This window comes from Pocillopora damicornis, chromosome 1, assembly GCF_964200805.1.
Source record: "Pocillopora damicornis chromosome 1, jaPocDami1.2, whole genome shotgun sequence".
In the NCBI taxonomy this organism is placed as follows: Eukaryota; Metazoa; Cnidaria; class Anthozoa; order Scleractinia; family Pocilloporidae; genus Pocillopora; species Pocillopora damicornis.
Window position 1 is genome coordinate 34,223,061 of NC_142670.1, and position 27,959 is coordinate 34,251,019.

Genomic DNA, 27,959 nt, shown 5'->3' on the forward strand with positions numbered 1-27,959 from the left:
TACAGATTAACACGCATTAAAAACTTTCAAATGCAATTACCACTTCAACTAAGTAGTACTTAGAAAAGAAACAATTGGTAGTGCAACGAACTCATAGCAGTACACGTCTTTTCCTTTTTTACTTGTTAGTGAACCCAACGCATGAACATTTGTACGTTGATGTATTTTGCACATATGGTAGTGATCAGTAACTTTTTATGTTGATTTCAATTCAGAAACCAAATTTTACTCCACAATGGTGACCATATGTAGGAAGTGTTTAAATTTAAAACATCTCGGACAGGAATAAAAAGAGAAAATTCTAATATATCTATAGTACTTACTTCTTCAATTACAACGCAATTTTTTACAGATTAACACGCATTGAAAACTTTCAAATGTAAATACCCAGAATAATTGCATATTAATCCAAATGTACCTTCTTACCAACAGTGTTCAAATAACTTCCAGTAGAATATACATTTTTCTAAATTATACCACAGGAAGTTAATTGGAGTATTACTCTGCCCAGATGTGACCATATGTTTTTCGAAACAATGTTTTCTAATTTTATCGGAGAGGCTAGCTAGACCTTCTGCTGATCAAACCATCCCAGAAACATAACAAAAAAACAATCCGTAGCACGTTGGACGAACGAATTTTCCTCAATAACAGATTAAATTTTATTTAAACACAACAGCGACAGCGGCAATCCTCTTGATTGCCAGCTACTGATATTCCTAAATGTGAATAAAAGATCTAGAAAAATATGTAAATTATCCATGAAACAAACAGAGTCAGTGTCAGTATCCATCAGACTTCTCCCCTTAAAATATCCATTTACCTTTTTACTAAGATCACACGTTACGAATCGGCATTTGCTAACTTATATAATGATCGCAATCTTCAAGCGTTTAACGCAGTCGACACCATTTCTTTGTGCAACGCAACGCAATCCCAAAAAGGCCGTGACCTACACGCGGTGAAATCAGATACTAAGAGAAAAAGAAAAACTGACTCCTTCAAGTTGGTTAGCCGCCTACATTTTAAGGTAATATGTGGGACACAGATGACGCCTCTACGGCTTGGCCTGGCCATTTCAAGTCATTGAGAATTTAACATACATTTAATAAAAAACTCAATTCATATCCTTGTGTCAACTGCTGCTGACAGTTAACTGCTAACTGTCACGGACTGGATGAGCAGTGCGTTGTTCGACTTCTTCCTGAACAGTGACTGTGTACGAATAAAGTACTCCACTACAAAGGACTGCGATGATGCTGGGAACGAAAAATACCATAAAAAATTTCTTGTTATTATAATATCTCAGAATCAATGCGATAAACATCATGCGAGAGACTTTCACATCTTGACGCAGTCAATCATCTTTCCGGCAGAATTGACTGACCAGACCGATCTACTCGGGGTTATTCTACTGTTATTGCGATATATGGCATTGTGGTCCATATTGCGCTGTGCCTCATATTGTACCGTGCTTGCATTGTGCTACCTTTCAAGGGCATACTGTGGTGCACAAACGCTTAAAATTACGAGGACCTTGATTTTTTTGCAGGATGCCATCTATTTTATCAGTATGGTTGTAATTTTAAAAGTTCTGTTTTTGAAAAAATTACGTCTAGGCGGAAAAATTAGAGAAAGAGGCATTCGTTGCCTACAAGCACTTAAAAAAAACGTTTTAACTCGAGATCACTGAGGCCAGCATTTTTTTGCCGAATGTCGTTCGGCTTTGTTATGAAAAAAAGTGTTCCTTTTGAAATTAAATTACAATACTCTCGTTTGGTTCCTGTGGCAAAAACGTCAAAGCGTACTTCCTGTTCCTGCAAAACGTGGCGTGAACCGAAGCCATGAACATGTCACTCACAGGTACCGTTGTAAGGATTTAATACATAACTTCAACCAGCCGCGTCTCAAAGACGAGCTTTAAAACCTGTTTACACTAGTCCTAATCTCAAAACACTTCCTTAGCTACACGGCTTTACTAATTAATGATAAATACTAAATCAGAAAAAATACATAACAAAATAAAAAGGAATCTTCCATTTTACCTCACAGCCATGTTACTGTCAAGGGTGACATCGAAAATAAACAGTGACAGAAACGATATGGCAACCTGTGGAGTAGTAGAGTTATCCAAGTCCTAACTATCATCGATCAATTGTTTCAACGAAACAATCGTGCACCGATCAATTCTGAAGGTTCAACATCCACCCCCTGGGATGGCTCGGCAGAAGAAAAGGTCTACAAGGTCTAGGTTTTAGAGATTGGTCCGTGCGTAGAAAGCCATGATTTCTGAGTTTGCCTATTACAAAAAAAGTGAACATCACATCCAGCTCCTGGAGAGGTTGGGGCAAGGATTGCACAGACCAGCCTTCAAAAGTTCAAATGCCCATGCAGGTTGTCTGGGAGGAGGGGCGGGGGATAGGTGTTGAAGTTTCAAATTTTATTGACAAATTTCTTCTAACAAATTATTCATAGGCGTTTTCTAGAAGGAAGGGGTGAGGAGCAGAATTAATCGTACTGGGGGAGGGGGGATGTATCCGCTTAACTTGGATCAGTATACTTAGTTCCAAGTCCACAGAGAAGAGTGGCAAGTGGCGAAACCCAAAAGATTCTGAAAATACTTTCAGTTATTCCTCAAACGATAACCAACCCTTCCGAAGTAATGCGAAATTCGTGACGCTGCTTGGATTTTCCTGTTGGTGCATGAAAAGCAAAGAGGTCACGAACAAAAACTTCAAGCCACTTCTGCTCTGAAGTCAAAATATTTGCACTCACGCGAACAAAATGAAGACTTTTTTCCCTCTACCTCCCTAGATCGTTATTTGAAGTTTATCCGAAAAATCATTAAAAACAGTTTATCTTCCTGTTTTCTGTTTACCTCTATCATCACGCTCACAATAATTTTTTTGGCTCAGACGCTAAACCAGGACTAAGTAAAGAATGTCTAGGTATTGGAATCTAAATTGTACTACTGACCTTATTAAGGCTATCAATAATTCCCAATGAATAGGAAACTTCTGTATCTAACAGAGACACTCTTATCAGCCCAAGTGCTGCTCCAAATATACCACTGAAATAAAATAGACGAAGGGGAGAGCTGCAACAGTTATTTTGTTTCAAAAGTGACACTTTAACCCTCTAACTCTCATGAGTGACCAAAACAGAATATCTCCTTACAATATCAATACAATATCAAGCAGACAAGTGATGAGAATGAAAAAATATATATTAAGTTAAGGATTATTAGTTAATCCAATACCAAATTCTCCAAACTAACATCGCAAGAACTATATAGTAGACAGTAAAGAGAATTACTAATGAGATCTTGGGAGTTAAATGGTTAAAAAGTATTAGCTTTCACTTAGATTTTGATAATAATTATAGTCTGATGATCAACACTGTAGCTACAACTACCTGCATTGCATTTAGGGACTCTATACAAAAGACTGCTTACCTTCCCATGCACCCAAGGTGAAAGTGTGTGGAATATAGGAAAGGAAACTCAATTATTTTGTAAAGTTCACCTGCACAAAACAAACAAAACAAAACAAAGTCAACTAAAATTTAAAAAAACCCATAAGCTTACCTCATGTTTCTATAATATCCTTGTCATTATTGTTTTCTGGGTGTTCTGAACAATCTATTTTATTGTGTTACTTGGGAACAGCTCTATAATCAATCAATTGACAGAGGGATGCACTGGCTACATGCAGAGGGTTATGGTGAAATGTGGAGGCAGGGAGCCACAAAGGCTGCAGGACACAAGTATCATCTACAGAAATCTACAGAACTCCACTCAGAGAAGTACAAATGAAGATATCACATTTAGCATTACGTCAAACTTGTCTATAGGTTTCAAAGTGAGGCCAGACAAAAGACAATTCCACCATCCAAAAAAGTGTAGTAGGTATGTGACATGTAGCATGTATATACCTGGTAAGCCTGTGAGAATGCTCTCATTAGTGTCAGGAAATGAGCATCAAGGTCCCTAGGTTTTGAGCCAATAAAAAATGGGGAGCCAGTGTGAGAAGTCCACTCCCCCAATAATTAAGCTCCCTCTGCTTAATGCTTTGAATCTTTGGGGGTAAGTTTCTGAAGAAACTGTAATGTTGCGTCAGTGGGAAAATATAACAGGGTAATTTAGATTTGTCAAAGAGTTGATAATGTAAATTGGCCATCATAAAGAGTTTCAAAGCTGAAAATTTGAGTATTAGCCCTTTGTCGGGCTACTACCCTAACAGATTTGAATGGTTTGCTCAAAGTTATATTCAAAAAGAGTTTCTCTTCTTACCTGTTAAAACACTGATTCCCATCAAAACAATTACACTGTGAAAAAACCACAGAAGAAAAATATTAATTCAATACTATATCTCAATTGAATACCAGCCCAAGACACAACATCAACAATAACAAGAAAAGTGACAACAACACCAAACTCAAGGTGCATAATTACTGTAGAAGCTTTATTTCCTGAAAATCATCAGATACACTCTGATCTGCAGATATATAGATGCTAATGCAAGTCCATTACCAGTCACAAATGTAGAACATGACAACATAAAGAGACCATGATACACTGGAAAAGTCGCCTTAGACTGTATAGACTGTCAATCATTTTCACAGATCAAAGAAAAATTAGGAAGAACAAGACAAAAGAAACAGGAGCCAAAATAACAACAAAGAACAAAAGCATCAAAAGCATCGATGAAACTTATTAATAAGAATCAATATTTTCACTGCATAGAGAAAAACAATCAGCAAAAGACAATAATTAGACAAACCTCACAATAGCATTGTAGAATAATTTATCCAAGTCATTTAATGAATTCTTATTTTGGGATTTTCCATAATATACATAAATGGCTGGAATGAAAGACAGAGAGACATGAAATGGTCACCAAACAAGACAGTTGTAATTTTATTACTATTTATATAAATTACAAAACCATCTGGTAAGTTAATAGAATACTCTTAATATCTTACAAACTTGGAAATTGGCTATACTAAATAAATCTATGAAAACAAACTAGATATATTCACTGACTACATGAAAAAAAATACAGACCCTTGTTTCAACCAAATCAATAATTTGAAACACACATCCCAAATAAAAAAGGATTAATCTCCACAAAACTTCAATGTAAAAATGTTGGAAAACAGAAAAGCCTGCCCTAAAGTAAACCCTTTAATTCCCATGGGTGATCAATACAGAATTTCTCTTTACAATATCAATACAACATCAAGCAGACAAGCAATGAAAATATAGAAAACTATCAACTTGGGAATAATTATTTGATCCAATACCAGATTCTCCAAACTAACATTACAAGAACTGTATATAGACAGGAAGGAGAATCATTTATGAGACCTTGGGAGTTAAAGGGTCCATCTAGCCAGGGCTTATTCCAGTTTTTGTGGCATGAGGTGACTTAGAGTACTGCCACTCCCACTTGGATTATGCCAGTCCATTGCAGGTTACTCACAGCCCCATCCTCTGCCATTTCATCAGGGTTTTCCAACAGCTCTCTAGTACTCATTATAAACCTAAATTTCTCATCAATACTTGCCTGAAAGTCCACAGTGAATCATAAGCCATTTGTATCCCATCTGATCAAACTAACATGAAGTGAAATACAATGAATGAATAAACCCTTGTCTAGGATACGCAAACATTTAAGTTCCACACATGTAACTAATTAATGTTTTTATACACATATTTACAAGGGAAAGAAGAAAATACACTCAGGTATATAAAATTACCTGCACATCAGTTCCTGCAACAGATACTGTTGCAATAGCTGTAAATATCAAACTGTAAAGGAAATAAAATCCAATTTAGAAACAGCAGAATTCTTATCAAAAGTCTTATTCCCCCTGCAACCCCCCTAGCAGCATTTGAAGTAAAAAAGATTGATTTGTTCAAATTCCTGCCCCAAGGCAAAAATTACTTATAATAGTAAACTATTTACTTTTATACACCTCCAGATTTAACCATAAATCACTTGTATTCCACAGAAAATACTTGACACTCTGTGTAAATTCTTCATCCCAGCCAGACATAGGTTCAAATTCCCCAACCCTGTTCATGGACAAAGGTCAAATATGCCAGGGTTGCCCAAGAAGGGGGGAATGTTGAAGCTTTCACATTTTCAGGATAAATATTTCAAAAATGCAATAAAATATTTCAGACAGAAGCAATGTATTATTGTATGGATCTGTTTGAAAAGTGGGTCAATGAGGGCCTGAAAGACAAAATTAATTATGATCATAACCCCACCTGAATTGTGAATTTGTTGATGGCTCCTAAAGAAAAAAAAGGTTTTGATTTCTTATCAATAAATTTTCTGTTTCAAGCCTAAAATACTTAATGTATACACAAAAAGTATTTGGTTCTCTAGAGCCAAGAAGTTCATTAAAGCAGGAAAGGACTCCCTCTCCCCACTCCCCACCCTCCCCCCACCCGAATAAGATACTACTCCACTGTAGCAGGTTATCACCTCTCAGTATTTGATCGGGATTAGCAATTTTCTGGTACTTCTTTAGTCTGCTGGGTAAAAGAGACAAAGGGAGAGTCATGAGTCTTGCTCTAAAACACAACACAACGACTCTTCCAAGGCTTGGGCATCTCCCATACCAAACTGGGACTGATTACCAAATGATCAAATATACCCTACAGTGATTAATTATAGCCTGCCCAGGACTTTTGCCATGACCTCTTGATCCAAAGGAGCACAAAGAGCCACTACATCTCCAGAGTGGTTCAGGAGTTTGGATTTTGGAAGAGTTTGGATTTTATTATTTAGTACATTAAGTGATCCCTACTTTAAGTCCTCCCCCTGCCACTTTCAGGGAATTTTTTTGCAGTGTAACTCTTTCAACATATACCCCACTAGTGCTTCACCTGTCAAGAGGGAATTTCATCAACCAATTTTTTTGCATGGAAGAATATTAATTTTGTTTCCCTCTTTGTTTGTTTTCTTTTTGTTCAATGGTGTGGTATGAACATTCATGTGTGAAGTGATCATTATTTTCAATGTTAACATCCATGTGTATTTCATTTTAGGTAACTGTTGGTGAGCTATTATTAATAGTGAAAACAGCTGGCAAGTTGGTTTGGGTTGGCTTGCAACAAGTTGCTCTCCTAGTGATCACAAACAGTTACCATTACCTAATAACAAATTGATGAATAATGTTGCTTCCAACTTAAAGACAAGAGCTGCATTGTACATTTCATAGTCCAAGCACTCACCTTTTTAAATATGAATGATTCTAATAATGCCACCAACAATGTCTTTAAGTAACACATGGCACAGAAAACTGGAACTGGCTGTTTTAGGAAAAGAAAGATGAGAAAAAAGAAAGTTTCCCATGTTTGACCACAAAAACGTCTACATAGGAAAGATTTGAGATATGCATGTAACCATTAACTCTAAAGGTGTCTTCTTGCAACCCTTAGGACCCTAACATCATTATGCATATTCTCCATACTGTTCTCCAGACATTTCCTCAGATGCCAACATGGAGAATTTTTCAAAAATCAAGAGCTTCTTTAGTCAGTGATCAGCTACTTGGGGTGATATGGTAAGGAGAAATTAGATGCCACTCACTCTTAGCGGTAAAAGGGTTAAGACTCCCATTTAACACTGACAGCAGAAGAAACAAGTCTTGAGAAGGGAAGTCCCTGTGAACTGACACCTACACAGGTGACAGGTAAGAAAGAAATTGCACAAAACAAAGCCTGATACAGCATCAGCCTCATTGAAGTGCAAACTAAGCTTCCCAAATATTAGATAAATTTTAAGTTAGAGACTAGGGATAGGGTCAAGACTGGCTGAAAATAAAAAAAAGTTTTAGGGGGAAATTTTTTAAGGCTTCTAGGAGGAATCTGATCAGTTTATAATTATTTGAGAGGATCAGTTCAATATTTGTTATTGACAGATCAATATGTGATCATCTCATTTATTTCTGACAAAAACTTTGAACACTGACCAGTCTTGACAGAGCAACTGATCCTGAATAAATTATTCCACTATACAGCACTGAAGCAGGCAGCCATGATGCAAGAGTGGTGCTAAAATAATGGAAAAAAGAGTAAATTTAAGAAGGAAAGTGATAAAAATTTTTACAAGTGCATGTGCAAAAAACACAGCTTTATACCAAAATGCTAAGGGGATGTGTGAATATATAAATGTAGTAACACAAATAACACCAGTTATTATCAAAATTAACTACAACTCCTCAGATGTACCTTGTGACAGGTAAAAAGGTGATTTCAATGTATCCCAGAGCATTCAAAGAAAGTAGCACCATGGCAACAGTTCCAGTCTGCCAGCTAAAAAAAAAAAGACAAACCACATTTATTTGTAGTATGTAATATTATTGATTGTCTCTCAGTGGAATCACATATGATGTGAATTATACATCACTGGAGAGGAGGGTGAGAGGCCAGAAACAAGACTATTTCACTGTGAAAATGATTTTTTTTTTAATCAGTCTTCCTCTTCTAAATAAGATGATCATTTCAATTTCCTTAGACTATTTATACTAGGGGTAAGGAAATCATCAGCCACAGGAAGTTACTGGTTATGATTCTCATAAGTGACCAACAAAGAAATATATGTTCAGAGAGTTACTTCTCACTCCAAGATCTCATTAGTAACTCTTCTTACTGGCTGACATAAATAGGAATTATTTTGATGGCATAATTAGATCATTTAGTATTGGATCAATTACTGATCCCCTCGTTGATAATTTTCTTTATTCTTATCCCTTGCTAGCTTGATTTTGTGTTAATGTTGTAGGGAGACATTGTAACCTGGTCTCTCTTTGGAGTTAAAAGGTACAGTACGTACATGACATGTATGTGATGAGGGTTTTTAAGGCTCACCTTTGAAAAACTGTTGGATAAGTAAACCTCAGGTCCGATAAAACGTGCTGCAGATTACAAACGGACGGAAAAGTGTCAATACGGTTTAGCTGATTTTATTCTGTGATCGATCCTTTGTTGACGAATCTTTAGGGAAAAAGCGAAGACAACCAGCCCTAAGTGCATGTAGCACTGACGTTTTACTTGAAACATTGAGATAACAATCGAACATAAAATACATTCCAAACAACAAAAATCGGTAACCTTGTTCACTAAAGTGGTTATGATTGAAAAAACACAAAGTCCAACTATAAGACTTTGTTTCCGCCATATTATTGCCATCATTTTGGAGAGTATCCGCTGCTCAAAAATATCAGAGAAGATCTCGCATAATTTTCCCGGCGATGAAATCCATAGCATATACGATAATATTTCTTAAAGATTCCTTTAAAAACAAATTTATTTGGCATACGTGATAAGAGGGTAAGCATTAGATTCCATCCACCAAAACCACCTTGGTCGAGAGGGACTGAGATGGAATGATGGAAAAAAATTACGAAGCTACGACAACATGCCGACTTATCCCGATGACCCAAGTATACTATTTGTTTGGGAAATTGCGTCAAAACTTTTTACTAAAGAAATGGTAAGTATTAATTTATTGTTCGATTGTAGTATTATAAAACATTTTACGCAATTTTATGCAGATATTTCACGTATTCAAAAGGTGCTTAGATGTTACGTAGTTTTGGTGGATGTCATTAGGGAACATCCACCAAAACTTTGACCAAAACCATCAACAATATATTTTTTAAATTTTATCTATAGCCATTGTTAGATGTTCAGGGAGACAAAAGATTTATACCACTAATTAGCAGTTAGTGCTCTGGCTAATTATTTTTTATGGTGCACAATTGCTGACCGACCAAACGTTCATAATGATTATCATAACTCTTAACACATAGAATAAAGTGGTTCTGCTACTTCCTTACAGAAGACTGATGTAACCTGCTATTTGGAGTACATAACCACAATCTATTTCTTTGTATGTAGAGATATTTTGGAAAGTTCTTGAGTCAGCACCTTTCATTATTGAAACCATAATCATAACATGGTGCATAATATAGAATACAAAAGGTTCTGGTGTGGTAATCATGTAATCTTGAAACAGGAGAGTTTTTAACTGACTTAAACTGATTTAAACAAACATTTGCAACAAAATTCCAGGTCCAGAAATTTCTTCCACTATTTCCGCCAAAATCATAACCTTTAAGTACAACAAATCAGCACATTAGTAATTGTTATCAGGGGTCTGAAAATCCTATAAATCTTTCACATTTATTTCAAGTAACCTTTAATTTCACATGGATGAATAAGTATACACTCAACATGCAGAATGTCTTACAGTTTACAAACTATTTCCCTTTTTATGGATAGACAGTGAAAGGCCTCTGCCACATTGGTGAATCAAACCATTGTATACCATGCATTTTGTGATAATTGTTTGTTTTTGCTCACAATACCCAGAAAAATGGAGGGGATAAATTTAAATAGCAAATTCTATGGTTAAAATTAAATAACATTGGAAGATCAAATTAACTTTGTACTGTTTAAAATTCAGTTTTGGTTTCTTGCTTATTCCAGCCTCTTGATATTCAAAAGCATTCCTTGTCATTTTTTGTGTTCTTCTGTGTACATAACTTGAAAAATAAACACAGAGAAAGGAAACCACAAATGATTAAATTTGAAGCTAAAGCAAAGTTTAAGTTGAGCCATAGCTGATCCAAATACTGAGCACTTTGTATTGTAACCCATTTAGCTGTAAAGTTTATCTATATGTCTGCCAGCTTGTCACAAGTCTTACCCCTCTCCTTCAAAAGTCTCTATAAATAAATTTTTCTTTGTGGTCCCTAATTGATGATTAGTATATTACAGCTCCTCAATTTTCCTCTCTCAAGTCAAGGTTACTCTAAATTTAACAAAGTAATGGACTTGATAAAACTCAAACTATAACTCAGCTGGCTGCTACTTGCAACCTTAATTTCTAGATATCAGTATACAATAATCAATATGTTATAAATAAGAACCCTAATGCTTAATTTTGCAGTGATCACCTTCCTCCTTTTCATTTGCAGACCAGACTGGAACCTCTACAGGTGTGTTTGCTTGTTTTGAGTGGGGATGGAAGAAAAGGAGTCATGCCGCATATCTGATTTATTAAATCGCATTTGTTCTGTTTATACATGAGTAGAACTACCTTGTTCTCTGAAAAAAGTAAAATTTCTCGCATTTTTATCTGTGCTTCGCAGTCAAACTTCCTTGTGTCTTGGACAAGAAATCTTGTTTTCTTGAAAACAAAATCTTTGTTTCCAGCCTTCTGTAATAGGTAAATATAACAGTGTAAGATGAGTGACAGTGTATTTCTCAAGTTATTTTTTGGAATGTGACAAAACGGAAGTGTCATAGTGTGATAAGGAGCAAACATATGATTGCTTGATAGAATGCAAAAAATGCAGAATTGCATATATTTTCTCCTTTGTCAGCAGCATATGTTAGTGAAAAGTTCTTACAATTGTTAACTTCTAAACCATCTTCAATTTAGCCAAGATTGAACTGTTATCACGTTTGTCATAAAAGTATTCTGAGATCAATGTCATATGACCCATTCATGTATTTGACCTTTCAAATTAGGTTGAACAAACACAAAGGTTGAGGATAAAAAGAAATTATTATATACAGTACTTCTTCTGTATCTTTTCGTTTCCTTTTCTCTCCAGCTGTTCAGTCTATGCCGTGCTGGCAATTGAACACTTTCCTTCCCAAAATTAGGAAAGGCACACTAGTAAAAAACGAATTTTTGCTCCTTAAATATCTCATGCATCTTCCCCCAGTATTTTGTGACTTCTGTCCGAGGAAGGAGGTGTAAGCATTAAATTAACCCGAATGATTCCACGAGTGTGGTATCATCTAAGCCATGCCAGAGGACTTGAACTAGACAAACTAGTGAGAATGCACAATAGCGATAGCAAAGCTTTGTAATGCTAAAGAGCTATATCAAATATATATAAATATATGTTCCCGAAACCTTTGACAGATTTAAAGAAAGAAAACTTCGTCGTCAATCCTGTTTCAAATTCCGCAATAAGTTTAAGCGCCTCATCAACAGAATTTACGTATCCTAAATTATCTGCATGTTTACCATCAATGGTTCGCGACTTAAAATTCTCGCTATGCTGTTTCTGTTTGTTCCTCAAGAATCATGGGATTTACAGCTTCGGATGTTCGGCTACATCACTTGCGGATTTCCGAGAATCTTCGGTTATGTTTTGCAAGTTATTAAATATTCCATCTCAGTCCCTCTCGACCGAGGTGGTTTTGGTGGATGGAATCTAATGCTGACCTGATAAGAGGTGGGTAGTTGTAAACAGGAACTTGTGTGACGTATTCTAGACACCAGTACTAATCGAGCTGCTGAACAGGAAGCTAGAGGTTATTGAAGTGTTACATCGGTCGACTTTTGCTGAAGCATCAAAATGAAACACGTAACAAGAACAACTGTACGTTAACTATCAGGTAAGATGTTATGAACAATGTTGCACATTGTGCATGCTTTTTACGAAACGAATTGAGAAGCACAGTCTTGCGATATTGACGCGGCAGTGAAGAGAATCGAGCTTTGATAGACAATTGCGTCTGTCACTGACACCAGAAGTGGTATGCTAATTCACCGAGTCTTAAACCTTCTGTTCCTCTGTATACTTTCAGATGGGAGTACTTTCCTATTTCAATGTCAGTCATCAACTTTTACGTTCTCGTAACCAACTGTTGTCCGTCAAACACGTCGCAGTTGTTAAAATGTTGGCGAGTGGTTGAAATGTTTACTTATATTGCTGCTTGACAAATAGCTCAGCCGCCAATCGAAGCAATCTTTGTATATTCTGATGGTAATCAAGACTTTCTTTCACGGCGAGGTTTTCGCGATAGGATTCGAAGCTAACGTAATGCTGCGCTTTTCGAAGTGTTGATCGTTCTTCAGTTGACGAAGCGCATCATCACGAAAGTTATAAATATCGTGCTTCGGAATGTTTAAACACAATGACGGTGAAGGACTTAATTAGCTTGAATTACATTTTTTAAAAAAAGAATTAAACCGAAAGACGATCCACAAAGAGACGAATTACTTAGATTCTAAATCAAATGGAGGTCGAAATGAATTTAGTCTGTCTTCCTTCTAAAGCTACGTGTAGAATGGATATGTATGTCTGTGTTACGGTTGACTGATCATTTGCTTTTAATCCCAAATGCGGAGCTACAAAGAGATAACATTATTTTAGGATCTGTCAATGGCGCCCCCTCACATCTGCTTTTTTTCGCTCAACGAGCTTAAGTGCCATTTACCCGAGGGGGATCACATGGTTTTCAGGTGGGATGGAGGGGGCATCAGCTGTCGACAATCGAGTGTGAAATAACTCTTTAACTCCCAAGATCTGATTGTTAATTCTCCTCTCTAGCAGCCAAACATTTCCTTGTAAATTAGTTACGAGAATTCAATGTTAAATGAAGATAACAACCTCTACCTGATAAGTTAGAGTTTTCTCAATGCCTGTAGGTAGGATAATGTATGGGTATCATAAGGAGAAGTTCCATGTTGATCACTTCTTGGAGTAAAAGGGTTAAGGAAGGACTAAAGAAAATTGACTTCTAATCTGCCAAAGAGGGGGGTGGAATAATAAAAATTTTATAAAACAGGTGATTAAATGTGACACAGACAAAATCCTTCCATAATTATTTCTTATGGTGCTGTATTTGTAATTTGGAGGCAGAAAGTAGCAGGCGAGGGAGACTGCAAGAGAGATCAATCAGGAAAGGTTTTCGTGAATGTACAGCAAATATGCGGAAGGATGAATGCATATCCACTATTTTTAGGAAGACACCAGTCCTCCCCTCCCCTCCCCTCCCCTCCCCTCCCCTCCCTTCCCTCCTACTTGCTTGCATAGCTGGTGGTTTTGTGTACGCTTCACGGTTTTCCGCAAAGCGATGAGCAGCGAATCCACAAGAGGAAAAAACTATCTTCGGTGCCAAGCCTCATTGCGTACAGTGTAAGCGCACACAAAACCGCTAGCTGCACCACAGGCGGCTTGACCTCCAGCTGTGAGATGATCATCTTGCAAAGTAACAGCCATGGCGAAATTATAAGAGTTTGTGTGGGAATATTTACGACCGCTCTATGCGGGGAATAATAAAATGAGTCAATTTCTCAATAAAAATACCTCACTGTACTTCCACAGTACATCGCTTGTTATCTGACCGCTTACTACGTTGAAAGGAACCCATTTCAGCGAGTTCTCCATTTTGAGGTTTTCTACGCAATAAGAAAAGCCCGCTTATTCCTTAGAGTGGTCGTAAATATTCCCATACAAACTCTTATAATTCCGCCATGACTGTTATTTCGCAAGATGATCATCTCACAGCTGGAGCTTAGGCTTCCTGTGGCTGCACAAGTTACTCATCCCCATTGCCCCGTGTCTTTCATTATGTGTTCTGTGATTTCAACTCTTTTTCTACCGAACTTTAATTTGAAACCATTGTTAAAGATTAATTAGGAAATTAATTGTGTTTTAAACCCGCCCAGTGTTTCCTTCTCAACACAGACGTAAAGTGCAGCGCGGTAATCTTTTACAAAGATGAAGTCACGGATAGCGGGAATCGTTTGCCTGTTTCTCCTGGAGATTGGTTTCCTGACTAATGCGCAAGGTACAGTACACCGCTTCGTCAGACAAAAGCAGCAAAACAAGACAAAAACAACAAGAAAATAATATTCAAAAAGAAAAAAGCCACAAAAACTACAATCAAAACAATAGGAAAAAAACAAGCAAAACAATCACATCAACAACCATGAAACAAATGAACAAGCAGACTCCAAGCGTTTAGTTTGGGTTGCCTGTTGTCCAATGTTTAGTCATCGACAGTAGTTCTTTGATTCACAATGACTTTGGTTTTCTTGGATCACTGATCTTCGTCCATCATTTAGAAGAGTCGCGCACTCCCTTACATGGTCTATAAGTTAAATGGAGATTATTCCATGAAAAGTGCGCGCGAGCGATTTTTATCCATGAGTTCCGATGTATCGGAAAAAAAAGGAACGAGTGGATGGTACCTCTCAGTGTAAATCTCAGTGTGTTCTCCAAGCCTCGTTTGTATTAAATGTTCTTGAATCTTTGTCACTTCCTAGTTATTTTTTGTGAGGTTTCTTGTTTGTGTTTTAGATTTCAGTGTTTTTGGGAATACTCTCATTAAAATTCACTAGTCTTCATCATGTAAGCGAGGCCCGAAGTTGAAAATTTGGTATTCTGACGTAAGCATGCATGAGACCTTTCGCCACGAATCTGTGAGGATCATTTTATCAAAAACACTAAATTAACTTGATTTATTCTTTTGCAGGGGTTCCTGGTTTGACGGCCCACTTCATAAATGAAACCGCCGTTAATGTGAGTTGGAATGCTCCCTCTAGCAATGAAAAGATCGCCAGCTATAAAGTCATTATTTTAGAGGGAAATGCTGAGCTGAACAATATAACTGTGGACAATAGCACACTTTCTGTTATTATTTCTTCTCTGGATTATTGTAAATCATACACGGTGCAAGTGGTCGGAATCTTGAAGAACGGGTCAGTGATAACAACTCCAGCACCCGGGAACGTTACCACTTATCAATATAACACTCGTTGCGGTAAGAATGAGTTTACTTTTTATTCATTTCTGGGGGAGGGAAATGAGATCACATGGTTTTATTTCAGGGCGAGCGGAGAGGAAATCAGTCGTCGCTAATAGAGTATAAAGCGGGGGATTATAGAGAATTGACTGCTAATAAAGGAGGGAGGGGGTCGTTAGTATACTTCAGGGCCTTAGGGGGATCAGGTAAATTTTATTGTGATACAACCAAACCCTTCCGCTCCCCTTTCCCCGGCGGCAAATAATGACCATAATGACCAGTCCCCCACTAATTTTTGGTCTAAGTCAGTAAACTAGCGTATCAGAGTGTCTCAATAGAAACATGCATTGTGTTACGTATTTCCAAGGAAGATCTTATCCCGAGTGGAGTCCCGACTTGGTGTGTTAACTATTTGTTTTGATGAAACAACGCAATTGAAACTAAGGTCATCTATTCAATCGACGAGAAACTCTTCTCACGCAGAGTCTAAGTCTCTTCTGAGTCGGCAAAGGGGCCATCAACCTTCATTACTAACTTATGTTCTCGACCCACGTACTCACAGTTCCAAGGTACAGTGGGTAAGGTCATTGATCCATAAAGTTTGTGTAATATCCATTGATTGGTAATATTCGCTTATTTTCTCTTCGTAGCCGCACCCTCTATAGCGCCCAAGACGCAGAAGGTGTACGTGCGCCGTGGCGATCCAGTAACTTTGAAATGCAACTACTCAGGGATTCCAACACCGTCTCTATATTGGAGAGTGGATGGCCCTAGTGCGAATAAAGATGTCAGGCAGGGAAATCCAGTGTATTTAATCAACCATAATGATCTCAAGGGGTCAGAAGGTCAGACGCTGACTGTAAAAAACGGAAACTTGCAAATCTCAAACGTTGACGATCTGGACAAAGAGAGAGCTTATAAGTGCGTGGTTGAGAATCGTCTGGGAAAAGCCTCAAGCAATGTTACGTTAACTTTGGTCGGAGGTATGGGGTTTACTTCCAGCACAGTTTTATATATATATATATATATCTTAAAGGACTAACACCTTAAGTAATAAATTATCAACTTGGCTGTGGAATGTTAGCGGTCAACGTGATAATGACCCATAGTCGTTTTCAGACAATAATTGTTTGGATTGACTGTCTTCATTTTGACAACAACAACAACAAAACCAACAATTATGAAGACAAGTTCTGGATGTGGAAGGTACTTTGAAGTCCCTACATCTTCCTGAACTGAAAATACTCATCAATATGGACTGATCGGTTTTTTCGACAAAGTATTGTAAGTAAAACCATAAAAACACTGATAAAGGGGTAAGTGTCTAAGGAGACTGTGGTGCTGCGTCGGTGGAAGAGTATAACAGGGTAATGTAGTATTATGAACTGAGTTGATAACGTAGATTAGCCTCCGTGAAGAGTTTCGAAGCAGACGTTTCGAGAGTTAGCCCTTCGCCATTCGCTCAGACGAAGGGCTAACACTCGAAACGTCAGCTTCGAAACTCTTTACGGTGGCCAATTTACGTGATCAATTCGGTTGATCCTACTAAATTACCCAGGCAACAGCCAACCATAGAGCGCGTACAGTAGATTTTAATTCATTCCACACTTCCTATAAATTATGTTAACAGACTACCCTGAGCGGTACTACATTAACTATCAGTTGCTCAGTACTCGCTGAATCCTGACGTCGCTTGGTTTTCTCGCTAAAAATTAATCGGTTGCTTTCTTCGATTCATGTGAGCGTGTTATTTAAATGTTGGGCTAATATTCACGCTTTGTATTACTTTATCGGCAGTTTATGAGACGGTACAAATTGACATTAAAGTGGAATGGACCTCAGAAGTCCGAAAGCATTACCCAAACAATGATACGCTCATCAGCTTCCTTGGTCAGCAGATTAAATCAGAGGTTAGATCTTATCTAGATGGTAAACATTGCAATATGTTCTAAATTGTGAGTGATGAGATGATTCTCAGATGAGAAATATAAACACCTTATTCGATGGACATTTTGCGAGCTGCCCATTATTTTTCCGAGCCTTGTAGGGGCGAGGAAAAATATGAGCAATGAGCTCGTACTGTATGTTAAACCATCAAATAAGGGATTTATTATTCCACTATTGTTTCAGTTTTTACTGTCTTTATTTTTCTTTAGTATGCGAAATACATTGTACGGCCTTATCTCTGCATCGTATCGATTGCATAAGGAGTACGTGAGAGACGAAAACAACACGAACAAAACCATTACAGTGTTCTTAGTTACCAACGAAAAAAATCTCTCGTGCTTTTAAGTCCCTTTCTTTAAAAGTGGAGCCTAAAAAATGAATTAAAAATCAAAATTTAGATCGCTCAGTGCAGCCATTTTGTTGCTCCGGATTTTTGGTCTGTTCTACAGTGTAATACCGCCGCATATTTTGCGCGTTCTCAAGACCTTATTTGGTAAAATTATATTGAAATGAAGTGATGAATATTTATATGTGATATTCTTGTAGGTGGCAAACTTTTCCTCAAAACTACAGGATATGAGAGTGTCAGTTATTCGCACAGTTTGGGAAGTGGACGTTGAGTGAGTATTCAAGAGATTTTTGGTGAATTGAATGTACATTTACTACTTTTTTTTACATACACTCTCGCCGTTCGGGTTAGAAGATTTTCTTTTGCCCGAACCGACGCAAGGGACTGAATCAGTCAAAATAATTTGGTTTTATTAACTGAGTTGATAATGTAACTTGACCACCGTAGAGAGATTTTAAGGCTGACATTTCCAGCACTATTATAATTGTTTTTAATATTGTTATTAGTAATATCATTGTTATCATTATTATTTATTACTAAGTTAAACCCGTTGTCATAGAAAACTAGAGGACCGTGGTTCGCTCTGACGAAAGGTCAACTTTAAATTCGAAGCGTTAGCTTTAAAATCTCTCTATGGTGGCCAATTCAGTTTATGAAACCAAATCATCTTGTTCTACCCCCACTGACCTGACACGAAAATTTGTTTAGACACTTACCCCCTTAATTCATTATTATTTAGTCAGTCTGGTAAGCATAAATTTGGCTAAGGTCGTCGATACGTCATTCAATTCCATTAACAAGAAACCCTTCTACTCTCAACTGTAAGATTACAATACAAGATCCTTCAACTGTTACTTCTAAATTTAAACTATCAAATTTATCTTTGATTTGCTATTCAATAATTTCAAACTCGGCCAATGTAGTACACTTACCACGCCATCCATGGCACCTATGGAAACAACTCAATATTAATTGCGCTTTCGTTCTTTAGGGTCATTATGAATCTTTTTATCAATGCGACGACGACAGAAGGAGATCCGTCAGATGAAATAGAAAAAGGAATCCTGAGGATGGCAGACTCAAAAAAGTTTGGTGTGCTTCCTATTAAAAGCGTCACTATTTTAGGTATGCCTTTTACTTCCTCTTTTTACAGTGATATCATGAACATGGAATACAAAGTTTCTTCACGCCTCTCGCACAAATCACCTAGGGCCGGTTATTTAAACAGATTTTAGCTGTTGTTTACCAAAACCGCGTTCCAAGCCATCTTCAATTTAACCCAACCATTTATCTGAACATTGATTTTTGTGAACAGAGTCAACCCTCTAATATTGAATCTCTGAGGATTTGGGTTACGCTGGGTTACGCCTTGTGTAAATAACCGGCCCTTATAGTTTGATGATGAGGTCAAAGAAGTAAAGTCTGCACCCTGACGAAACTGCCCTTCTACCTGGAACTTATCCTGGTTTCTGTTGCGGGAAGAGACTAGATAGAATGCAAGTCCATTACAGCCCCCCCCCCCCCCCTCCCTTCCCCAGTCCACCGTCAGGACTCCTTGAAAGTTTGCTGATACCCATCTATACTCCTGGGTGGAGAGAAGCATGGTGAAGAGTAAAGTGTCTTGCCTTACAATACAAAACGATAAGACGGCCGGGACTTGAACCCGAATTTCCCAACTCAGACTTCAGCACCCAAACCGTCAATCCAGCGCGGATTGCGAAGTCTAACAGGCAGATAAAATGACAAAACTATTTCTAATTATGCCGCAGATTTACCTCCGCCACCCCCGACAAACTTGAGACTTGATGACATCCAAGCTAAAGAAGCCACCATCACGTGGCAGCCACCACACCACCCTGAAGTGTACGAAGTCAGTGGGTTCACTGTGCAGATGAAAAAGGTTCTAGGTGGAACTGGATATGTCACTGAAATGTCTGTGGGCGCTGATCTCACCAAAGCGCAACTGACTAAGCTCGAACCTGATACCGAGTACCTGGTACGAGTTACGGCACATAGGGATAAAAGTGGAAAAATCGGGTTGTCGCAGCCATTAGAAATGACTACCGAGAAAGGTGCGTAGTTAAGGGTTTGTATCGAGCTTTTAATTTAACATTGTTAATCGTTTGTTACTGTTGTTATTGTTGTGGTCGTTCTTCTACGAGTTTTTTTTTCTTACACTTAGCCATACTGCTGCCACACTTCTAATCCCCTTTCTGAAACATTCTTAGCTCAGTTACTGGGTTCCCACAGTGTCAGGAGTATTTTTCTTTCAATAAATGCAATTAATACTTCACTGTCTCTCTTTTGAGGTGCTTCTTGAAACAATTTCATAGATCAGTTAATGCCCTGTTTAATTCTTTTTTGACCCTACTGCTTTGCTCGCCTTGCAGGCACACAAGTTGTTGCCATAGTCGTTGGTATACTTGCAGCAGTTCTTGTACTAGTCGCGGTGGTGGTTGCTGTTGTGTTTTACCGTAAACGTCAATTTCCCCCTCGAGACGAAGAAAGAAGGTTTACCTTAGATGAGGTTTGTGTGCCTCTATTTTTAACGTCTGTAATCCTTGTATTCCTTGCGTCTAAATCTGCAAATCTTGTATTAAGCCTTTGACGAGAAATTTCTTTCGACGTGACGGTTGATTTTCCATCGCCGTTTGAGACATTGGTTAATTGCATGAAATTGGACAATTGTTTCCAATAAAGTAAAATCTACGGAAACTCAAAACGTTAACTCTACAGAAACATCTCAAAAAGCTTCTGGGATGTCATTTTCGTTCTTTGTTTGTGTGTGTGTGTGTGTCTTTTCTCTTTTGGTCATACTCCTTTATTTGCCTTGATTTCATGAGTCTGACATAGTCACTATAGTCCCTGCTCTGTTAATAATGTTTTTAACTTGTTTAGTTACAACTAAGGCAAGGGAGAAGAACCTACGGTCCTGCTGGTGACACAAACCCTTACGAGTTTAATGCGCAACACCTCCAGTTGGCTCAAGTTCCAGAGAACTTCCATCGAAATTGGCCTGAAATCCCGCGGGATTACCTCAAGATTGGGGACGAACTTGGCGCTGGGGCTTTTGGTGTCGTAAAGAAAGGATTCCTAATGCGAAACAATAAAGTCATTGAATGCGCTGTAAAGATGTTAAAAAGTAAGTTCTTTATATAAGGTTACGTCTACAATATAAGGCTTTTTGTAAATATGTGACTTTGACTACTGCGTGAACAAAAAAATGGCCGCGTGTAAGCTGATGTGAAATCATTTTTTACACATTTTTAATGAAAATGCTTTTCTATTTACGCAAAAACAAAAACAGTAAAGTCTGGATTGTTTCTCCTAAAACTTGCTGAAGAGAAATTCTTTTCAAAGCTATTTTGATGTCGAACTCCCCATACTAAAATAAACCCTTCTCTCCCAAGATCTCATCAGCAATTCTCCTTACTATCTGTCATACAATTCTTATGATGTTAGTTCTGAGAATTTGATATTGGATCAGCTAATTGATGTTTCTCTTTTTTTCTTACTTTTTGTCTGCTTGATATTATATTGGCACTGCGAGGAGAAATTCTGTCTTGGTCACTCGCGGTAGTTAAAGGGTTAACTTTTTTTAATTATTCCGCCAGAACACGGAACTGAACTAGAGTTACGAGATTTGTTCAACGAGCTTAACATCATGGCTTCTGTCGGAAATCATCCGAACGTGGTGAGCTTGATTGGAGCATGCTCAGACGATGGTAAGAATCATCGCTTCGCAAGATTACATCACCTACCCCTCCCCTAACTCAACAACAGTTAATTGACAACAAGTTAAGGTTAATGTTGGGTTAGGGGAGGGGTAGGTGGGCAGTTGCCCAGATACTGATATTGATCCACGCGTCCAGGGTTTAATGTGGTATGCTCCAGAAAGAATTTTACTATGAGCTGTATTATACACACATTTTGATTCGTTATTATTTAACATCTAGTGGAGGGCAGACGAATAGATGTTGTCACCATTAACAACATTTTGTTTTTTTTATCATATTAAACAAATAGATTTCACTTTACCTTGAGTCTGCGCAGTAAAAGATCACAGAAGACATTAAAATGAGGCAAGAACATCAGTGACACACACAGCTGCACCACATGTGCCCCTTTTTTTGTTCTAACCACATTTTGACACCATCTGTGATCTTTTACCTAACAACATGGAATTTGATTGTCAGGTAACGCCCCCACCGACACTTGTAGTCAAATAATATACCAAAGTGCCTGAATAGTGGTAGTAGATCCTAATATGGTGCTTATATAACGACAACATTTCGGTGTACATACCAGCGAAAAGACAATGAGATTCTATTTCAATGCTCCCTGACGCCATCATCCTGTCGTTTGGCTGTGGTTCGCTATATATGGAAGCAAAGAGAGAAAGTAGGTTTGTGATGGAAGCTTCTTTAAGACAAAAAAAAGCCGTTGGGTAGAACCTTTTTTGCGCAATCGGTCAAGGGGTAAACGTAATCCTCACGTCCCGATCTCGCATCGTTTGTTTCTTCCACAGGTCCTCTGTGGGTAATAGTTAAGTTTGCTGAAAACGGCTGCTTGTTGGATTACCTTCGGAAGCACAGAGAAGAGAACTTCAAAGACCCTAATTACGTCAACGTAAAAAACAAGGATACTGAGCAGGAGGAGTCCAAAGGAATAACCAATGCTGAAAAAACTCGCTTCGCGTACGGCATTGCGAAGGGAATGAATCACTTGGCAAAAATGAAGGTAGGGAAACCACCATGATAAGATTCGTAAGCATTCCATTTGAGTCACAAAGTTTTTATCAGTTGGTAATTTACTGGTGTATTTTTGAAGCCTTTTTTAAGAGGGAGAGGCGAATTTAAGAGCGGTCTGGCAATTTCTCTTTTCTATACCCCTCCTGTAGATTTTTTAAGGTTTTTCTCTTGCTACAATAAAATTCTGCTACAGAAACGACAACATAGATTCAAGGAAGAAAAGAATGCAAATAGATACGGGTCCACCATGGATTCCTAACGTTTTTTCAATATAGATTCAAGGAAGAAAAGAATGCAAATAGATACGGGTCCACCATGGATTCCTAACGTTTTTTCTGCAAAAAAAAAATTTTCCCCAAACAAATGTCCTCAATGTAACCTCTTCGAGTCAACCGCTCTGAGGAATTGCGGTAATAGGTTAATCACTCTTCGTAAAACAAGTGATAAAGGCGTCCTAGCTTCAAAACCAAGGCTCGTTAAAGTTGAAATTATGAAGTTGTATGTTGAACCTGTTAGTCTTTCAGGATTCCTCTTTCTACATTTTCTGGTACAAAGAGTGTCATCTTCTCGGGGCTCAATGAAAATAAAACTCGAAAATTTTCGTAGATAAAAGATATCCTTTGAATTTTCTCTTTAGTGTGTACATCGGGACCTTGCCTGCAGAAACGTGCTTTTAGGAAAGAACCGCATACCGATGGTGGCAGACTTCGGACTCGCTCGTGATATCTACGAAAGTGGGGCGTACGAAACTACAACCGGGGTAAGACCCGATGTTCATTCATCTCCAAATATGGCCTCTATACATCTTGCTTACTAAACTGATGTTGTCTAATCTTGCAGTCGTGTTTTACAATATACACTTAATATATGGTCCCGAGGGAAACGGTTAGTTTTGTTTTCCCGATACAAAATAAAAATAACATATAATAACAGAACATAAATAACTAGTTAGTTTCCCGAGAGACCATACCTTAAGTGCTTTGTTATATATTTAGACTTTCCCTCAAACAATCATATGGCAAAAACATGCTGTTGTATTCGGCGCGCGGGCAACAACTGCGCAATTTTATTGGGATACTATTATTATTAGGGATACCTTTGATCAGGGGCACGTGACCAATAATCAATCGAACGCAGTGCTCGTTTTGTTGAGTGAAAGTCTAGGCACATAACAATATGTGATAAAAGTGTATGAATTTATGAACTGGTTTGATTTGTAGACCTTGGCATGTAACTGTTGCGAGTTAACTCCGCACACAGGTATTCTGTGTCCTAAAAGAGTTGAATGTTATTTTAGAATTATCTTTTACCTGATGCAGGGTAAACTTCCGGTCCGGTGGATGGCTTTGGAATCACTGCAGGACTACTCCTATACTTCTGAGAGTGATGTGTAAGTGTTTTATGGCTAAAAGCTTTCCAGACTGCTTTCTTCCTGAGAAGTAAAATTGCGTTAATTTTTTTCACAAGCGAGGCACAGAAAAAAATATGATTCTGCTAAGAGGCATAGAATATCACACTTTCGGATTTCGCAATGCAGTATTCTACCACTGAATACTGTATTGAATACACGCAGCAATTCCATATGTAACACTGATCGACAATAATTTCGCTCAGTCGTGTTTGTGTAAATCAATAACAACGTTTGATAAACTATTTATTTGTTTTTTTTTCTTAAACCAGATGGGCATACGGTGTTGTTTTGTGGGAGATTGAAACTGGTGGTGAGTTGCATTGGCTTCTTGTCTATGGCTAACCCTTTACACCATAATATCAGTATGCATATTCTCCACACTGTTCCTTATACATTTCCTGAGATGCTGACAAGGAGAATTTGTTTGCCAATCAAAAGGTTCCTTCCTTAGTGACCATTTCCTCTGTTCTCATGACTGTAATGTGTGATTCAGAAGTGAAATTGTAGGGAGAAATTAGATGCTGGTCACTCTTAGGGTTTAAAGGGTTAATATTTGTATCCGTTTTTTCAAGCCCAAGGATGAAAAACATTTTGAGATTACAATAAAGGGAAACGAAAAAGTAATTCTTAGCGCTGTGGAATGGTTTAAAGGAACACATTTTATCTGTTTATTTTTTATTTATTTACAATCTGTACTTATTTATTTATTCTTTTCTGTTTATTGTCCATCTTTTTCTTGTCAATTGTTGCATTGGCTTTCTAAGTTTTTATGTTTTTTTGTTTTGATTTTGTTTTGTTTTTTATTTGTTGGTTTGTTTTAAATATCAGTCTCTCAAATTTACTCTCAGTCCTTATGAAGACACATCAAAACAAATTTAAAATCTTTTTTTTTTTTTTGCCTTTTGTCCGTCTCTTTTGAAGCCAATGTCCCGTATGCTGCTTTGGGAGGACAGGAGATTGTTGAAGCTTTGAGAAGAGGAGAAAGGTTGTCAAGACCTGAGAGATGCACTGATGAAATGTACGTGAAATAACATTTAAGAGGAATTCTGCTGTTTTCTTTTAACTCACTCCAATATAAACTGGAATCGCTGAAAACTTGGGCTTAATAGTTAAATAACTAAAGGACGCAAAGGTGTCATCATCTGTGGTGACCGCTGGATGGTTAGTCTGCCTCCAGCCTCTTATTAGCGCTGCGGTACGCGCGGCTAAGCCAGCCAGAATTGATTGGGTGAGCGAAACGAGTGTACGGTGAGTCTGATAGCAGTCTGGCACTAAAATTGAGTATAAGACTCTCACGCGTTCGCATCTTTTGCCAGTTCGTTCCTGCGTGCTTCACAGCTTCTGTCCCAGGCCCATTTAGAGTCTGGTTGCAGGCTCCTTGCCGGTCAGCTAGCTGGCTGACTGAGTAGACTACCAAGACTAAGAGAGATTTTTTCGTCTCGTCAGACTTCGTCAGCCTGGCTCTCCATGGCTGCTAACTGCTAACTTAATGGGCCAGTTAACACTTATTCTTAGAGGAGGCTAGCGACTTGAGAGCATGCTTTTTGCTGTAATATTCCTGGGTAGCTGACGTCACCTTTCCTGCAATCGTTAAATCTTAATAGTAGGAATATTAAAGAAAATTATATTTGCATAATAATGGGAGAGTTTTAATGGTTCATTTTCTCCCGGCTAGTCTCAAACTCTTGATGTAACTGAGTGTTATTAAGTTATTTGGCACAATTTGAGGCTGTGATTGGCATCTCTGGCGTGACTGTCACAAAATCGAATGAAGATCGATTCTGTTTTTTTCAAGCTTACATCTATGCTTTTCGTTCATTTTAAAATAAGTTGAACTTATTTCAATCGCTTTTCAGATATGAAATCATGACAAATTGCTGGCACGCTGACCCAAAGGAAAGGCCAACTTTCGAGGATATTGTTAAGCTCACCGAAAGAATGTTATTGGAGGATAGTGTAAGTCATAATTATAGAGCATGCGCACGTATGAGCGTATGAACCTGAAAAGTTACTCAATTTATGAGCAACATTTTAAGTAAACATCTTTGACCTTGATTTTGAGATTACTTCATTAATAGCTGAAGTGTGGCAGCGGTAAACTTAAGGATTAATTGTTATGAGTACTTATCCCATTTCAATATCCGCGCTATTTCATCGATTTGGTTTTTTTTGAGTAACAGTTAATTATCGTATCATAGCTTATCGTTCTACTTCTTCTCAGTGTTCCCTTGTAGATTCACGTCTTTTCCTTTTCCTCGACTCCCGTCCAAAAACCATTTTGTGTTACTGCGTTTTTTTGTTGTTGTTGGTTTTTTTTTTCGTTTGTAGTACGTTGCCTGTTAAACACCTCATTGCCTGTTGTTATTGTTTCGTAGGACTACTTGGAGCTCGAAGGCGAAATGGCAGAGGAAGGAGACGAAGAAGAAGACGATACTCCTTATGACGAAACATCCTTCCGTCGAATACCAGAAGAATTTTTGTCCGATCCTGAGACAGCAACGCAGAGCTCACAACCAGTCCTGGAGCCCGCGAGTCCCGTCCAGTTTGACGGACAACTTCCTTTAGACAATGACCAAGAAGGGAAGGATGAAGGAAAAGGAGATAAAAATACACATTTTTAATCTAATCACGCATGGCTTGATAGCACAGTGTGGGGGTTAACATCCTAACTCCCTGGACTCATTATCACATTAGTTGTCATAACAATAGAAATGTATTATCTAGCCAGAAGTTTGCGAGAATTGGCAATCTAATAAGTTCAGTAGATGGTGTTTCCTTTATAAAACACCTTATTCATTATTTATAACAAATCTCTAAGGAAGTCTGTAACAACCAGGAGAGAAAACTAAGGACTAGGTCAAGGAAGTGTAAGGCTAAGATTTATCGTCACATGACCCGCAAGGGCCCGCATACGTTCCATGTAAAAACACAATGTAAACATCCCCGTATGAGAGCCGAAGGTGATGGCGCGAGCAAGAGCAGGAAAACCTTCCCACCCTGTGTATCCAAATCTTAGGAAGGTGGACCAAGGGGAAGATATGGAAAAATGCTTATTGACTGATTCAGGTCGGGCCGGACAGGAAAATATCTGGTTCCAAGGTTCTCCTTTGCGATGATAGGACTTTCGTTTTGACAATATGGGCTTCTATGATGACCTTCTTTCACGCACTCGAAACATCGAATACCGCAACGACAACAGTCCCTTTTGAGGACTACTTTCACATGGACGATCAGCCAACACGTCCAAAGCACTGTTATCGAGAGAGAAATTACCAGATCATTTTCAACCCGATGGTTTAAATGTTGTAAAAGGGTTAATATTCCCTCTGTTACGCTTCAGCGCGTTGATAATTTTGTTTTCAGGAAACATTTCTTTCTCATCAGCTTCCTCACAACTTTCAATGTTTAGCTTAAATTGCCGCCGAAGTCTTAACCAGTTTTTAATAGTAAAATCCAATACTGAAAAATCGCGGAGAAATTTTTTTTCTCGAAGGATTTGTTTGCTGACGTCATGAACGTGCATAATAGGAATTTATATAATAAGCTCGGTTATGCACGCATTCTGATTGGTTCTCACCCATGATCTATTGGAGGACAGACGCATACATGACGTCATCATTAACACTTTTTTTAATTCTTTATTATATAAAGCAAATAGATTCCAAGTTGCCGTGCGCCTGTTCAGTAATAGATCACAGAGGACGTCAAAATGTGGTAAGAACATCAGTATATCATATACATCATCGGCAAATTGGAATCTGTTAAATGAAGCACGCTCACGCAATTGAATTTGATTAGACAAATCTACGCACTGTGTTATAAATAACAATATGATTTTAATAAAGCTTATTGTACGATTCAGCTGCCTAATTAGTACCGTCAAAAGCACGGTTTACACGTACTCAACTCAAACTAAACGTGAGC

The 27,959-nt window shown here is 38.0% G+C and overlaps 2 protein-coding genes and 2 long non-coding RNA genes across 7 annotated transcripts; 3 read left to right on the top strand and 1 right to left on the bottom strand.

The window, feature by feature from the left end:
- Positions 1-638: 638 nt before the first annotated feature.
- LOC113685259 (UDP-N-acetylglucosamine transporter SLC35D4 homolog) lies at positions 639-12,405 on the bottom strand. 3 transcript variants are annotated; one of them, XM_089202442.1, is made up of 15 exons: positions 12,268-12,405; positions 9,131-9,339; positions 8,888-8,934; positions 8,249-8,332; positions 7,990-8,071; positions 7,250-7,327; positions 6,278-6,303; positions 5,761-5,812; positions 5,568-5,616; positions 4,782-4,863; positions 4,292-4,326; positions 3,455-3,524; positions 2,977-3,070; positions 2,046-2,110; positions 639-1,259 (listed from the first exon to the last, which is right to left on the bottom strand). In XM_089202442.1, the coding sequence occupies exons 2-15, from the start codon at positions 9,284-9,286 to the stop codon at positions 1,160-1,162; spliced, it is 1,020 nt and encodes a 339-aa protein (XP_089058568.1). In that variant the 5' UTR covers positions 9,287-9,339; positions 12,268-12,405; the 3' UTR covers positions 639-1,159. The 3 variants fall into 3 exon arrangements, with proteins under 3 accessions (XP_089058568.1, XP_027058549.2, XP_089058572.1); XM_027202748.2 differs by lacking the exon at positions 12,268-12,405 and having other exon boundaries at positions 9,131-9,383; XM_089202446.1 differs by lacking the exons at positions 639-1,259; positions 2,046-2,110; positions 12,268-12,405 and adding an exon at positions 2,209-2,299 and having other exon boundaries at positions 9,131-9,383.
- Positions 3,659-5,026, top strand: LOC149053460 (uncharacterized). The gene is made up of 2 exons (XR_016185469.1): positions 3,659-3,907; positions 4,503-5,026. It is a non-coding gene; the product is annotated as an uncharacterized LOC149053460 (long non-coding RNA).
- LOC149053461 (uncharacterized) lies at positions 9,409-11,166 on the top strand. Its single transcript, XR_016185466.1, has 2 exons — positions 9,409-9,512; positions 11,002-11,166. It is a non-coding gene; the product is annotated as an uncharacterized LOC149053461 (long non-coding RNA).
- On the top strand, positions 12,269-27,896 carry LOC113685258 (uncharacterized). Of its 2 annotated transcripts, none has more exons than XM_089202424.1 (18): positions 12,269-12,439; positions 14,518-14,620; positions 15,308-15,595; positions 16,228-16,560; positions 17,375-17,487; positions 18,071-18,144; positions 18,865-18,998; positions 19,643-19,945; positions 20,264-20,400; positions 20,772-21,015; positions 21,488-21,598; positions 22,402-22,613; positions 23,262-23,384; positions 23,944-24,014; positions 24,305-24,345; positions 24,957-25,053; positions 25,892-25,991; positions 26,411-27,896. In XM_089202424.1, exons 2-18 carry the CDS (start codon positions 14,551-14,553, stop codon positions 26,654-26,656), a joined length of 2,697 nt encoding a protein of 898 aa, XP_089058550.1. In that variant the 5' UTR covers positions 12,269-12,439; positions 14,518-14,550; the 3' UTR covers positions 26,657-27,896. The 2 variants fall into 2 exon arrangements, with proteins under 2 accessions (XP_089058550.1, XP_027058547.2); XM_027202746.2 differs by having other exon boundaries at positions 12,303-12,439; positions 14,499-14,620.
- The last annotated feature ends 63 nt before the right edge of the window (positions 27,897-27,959 follow it).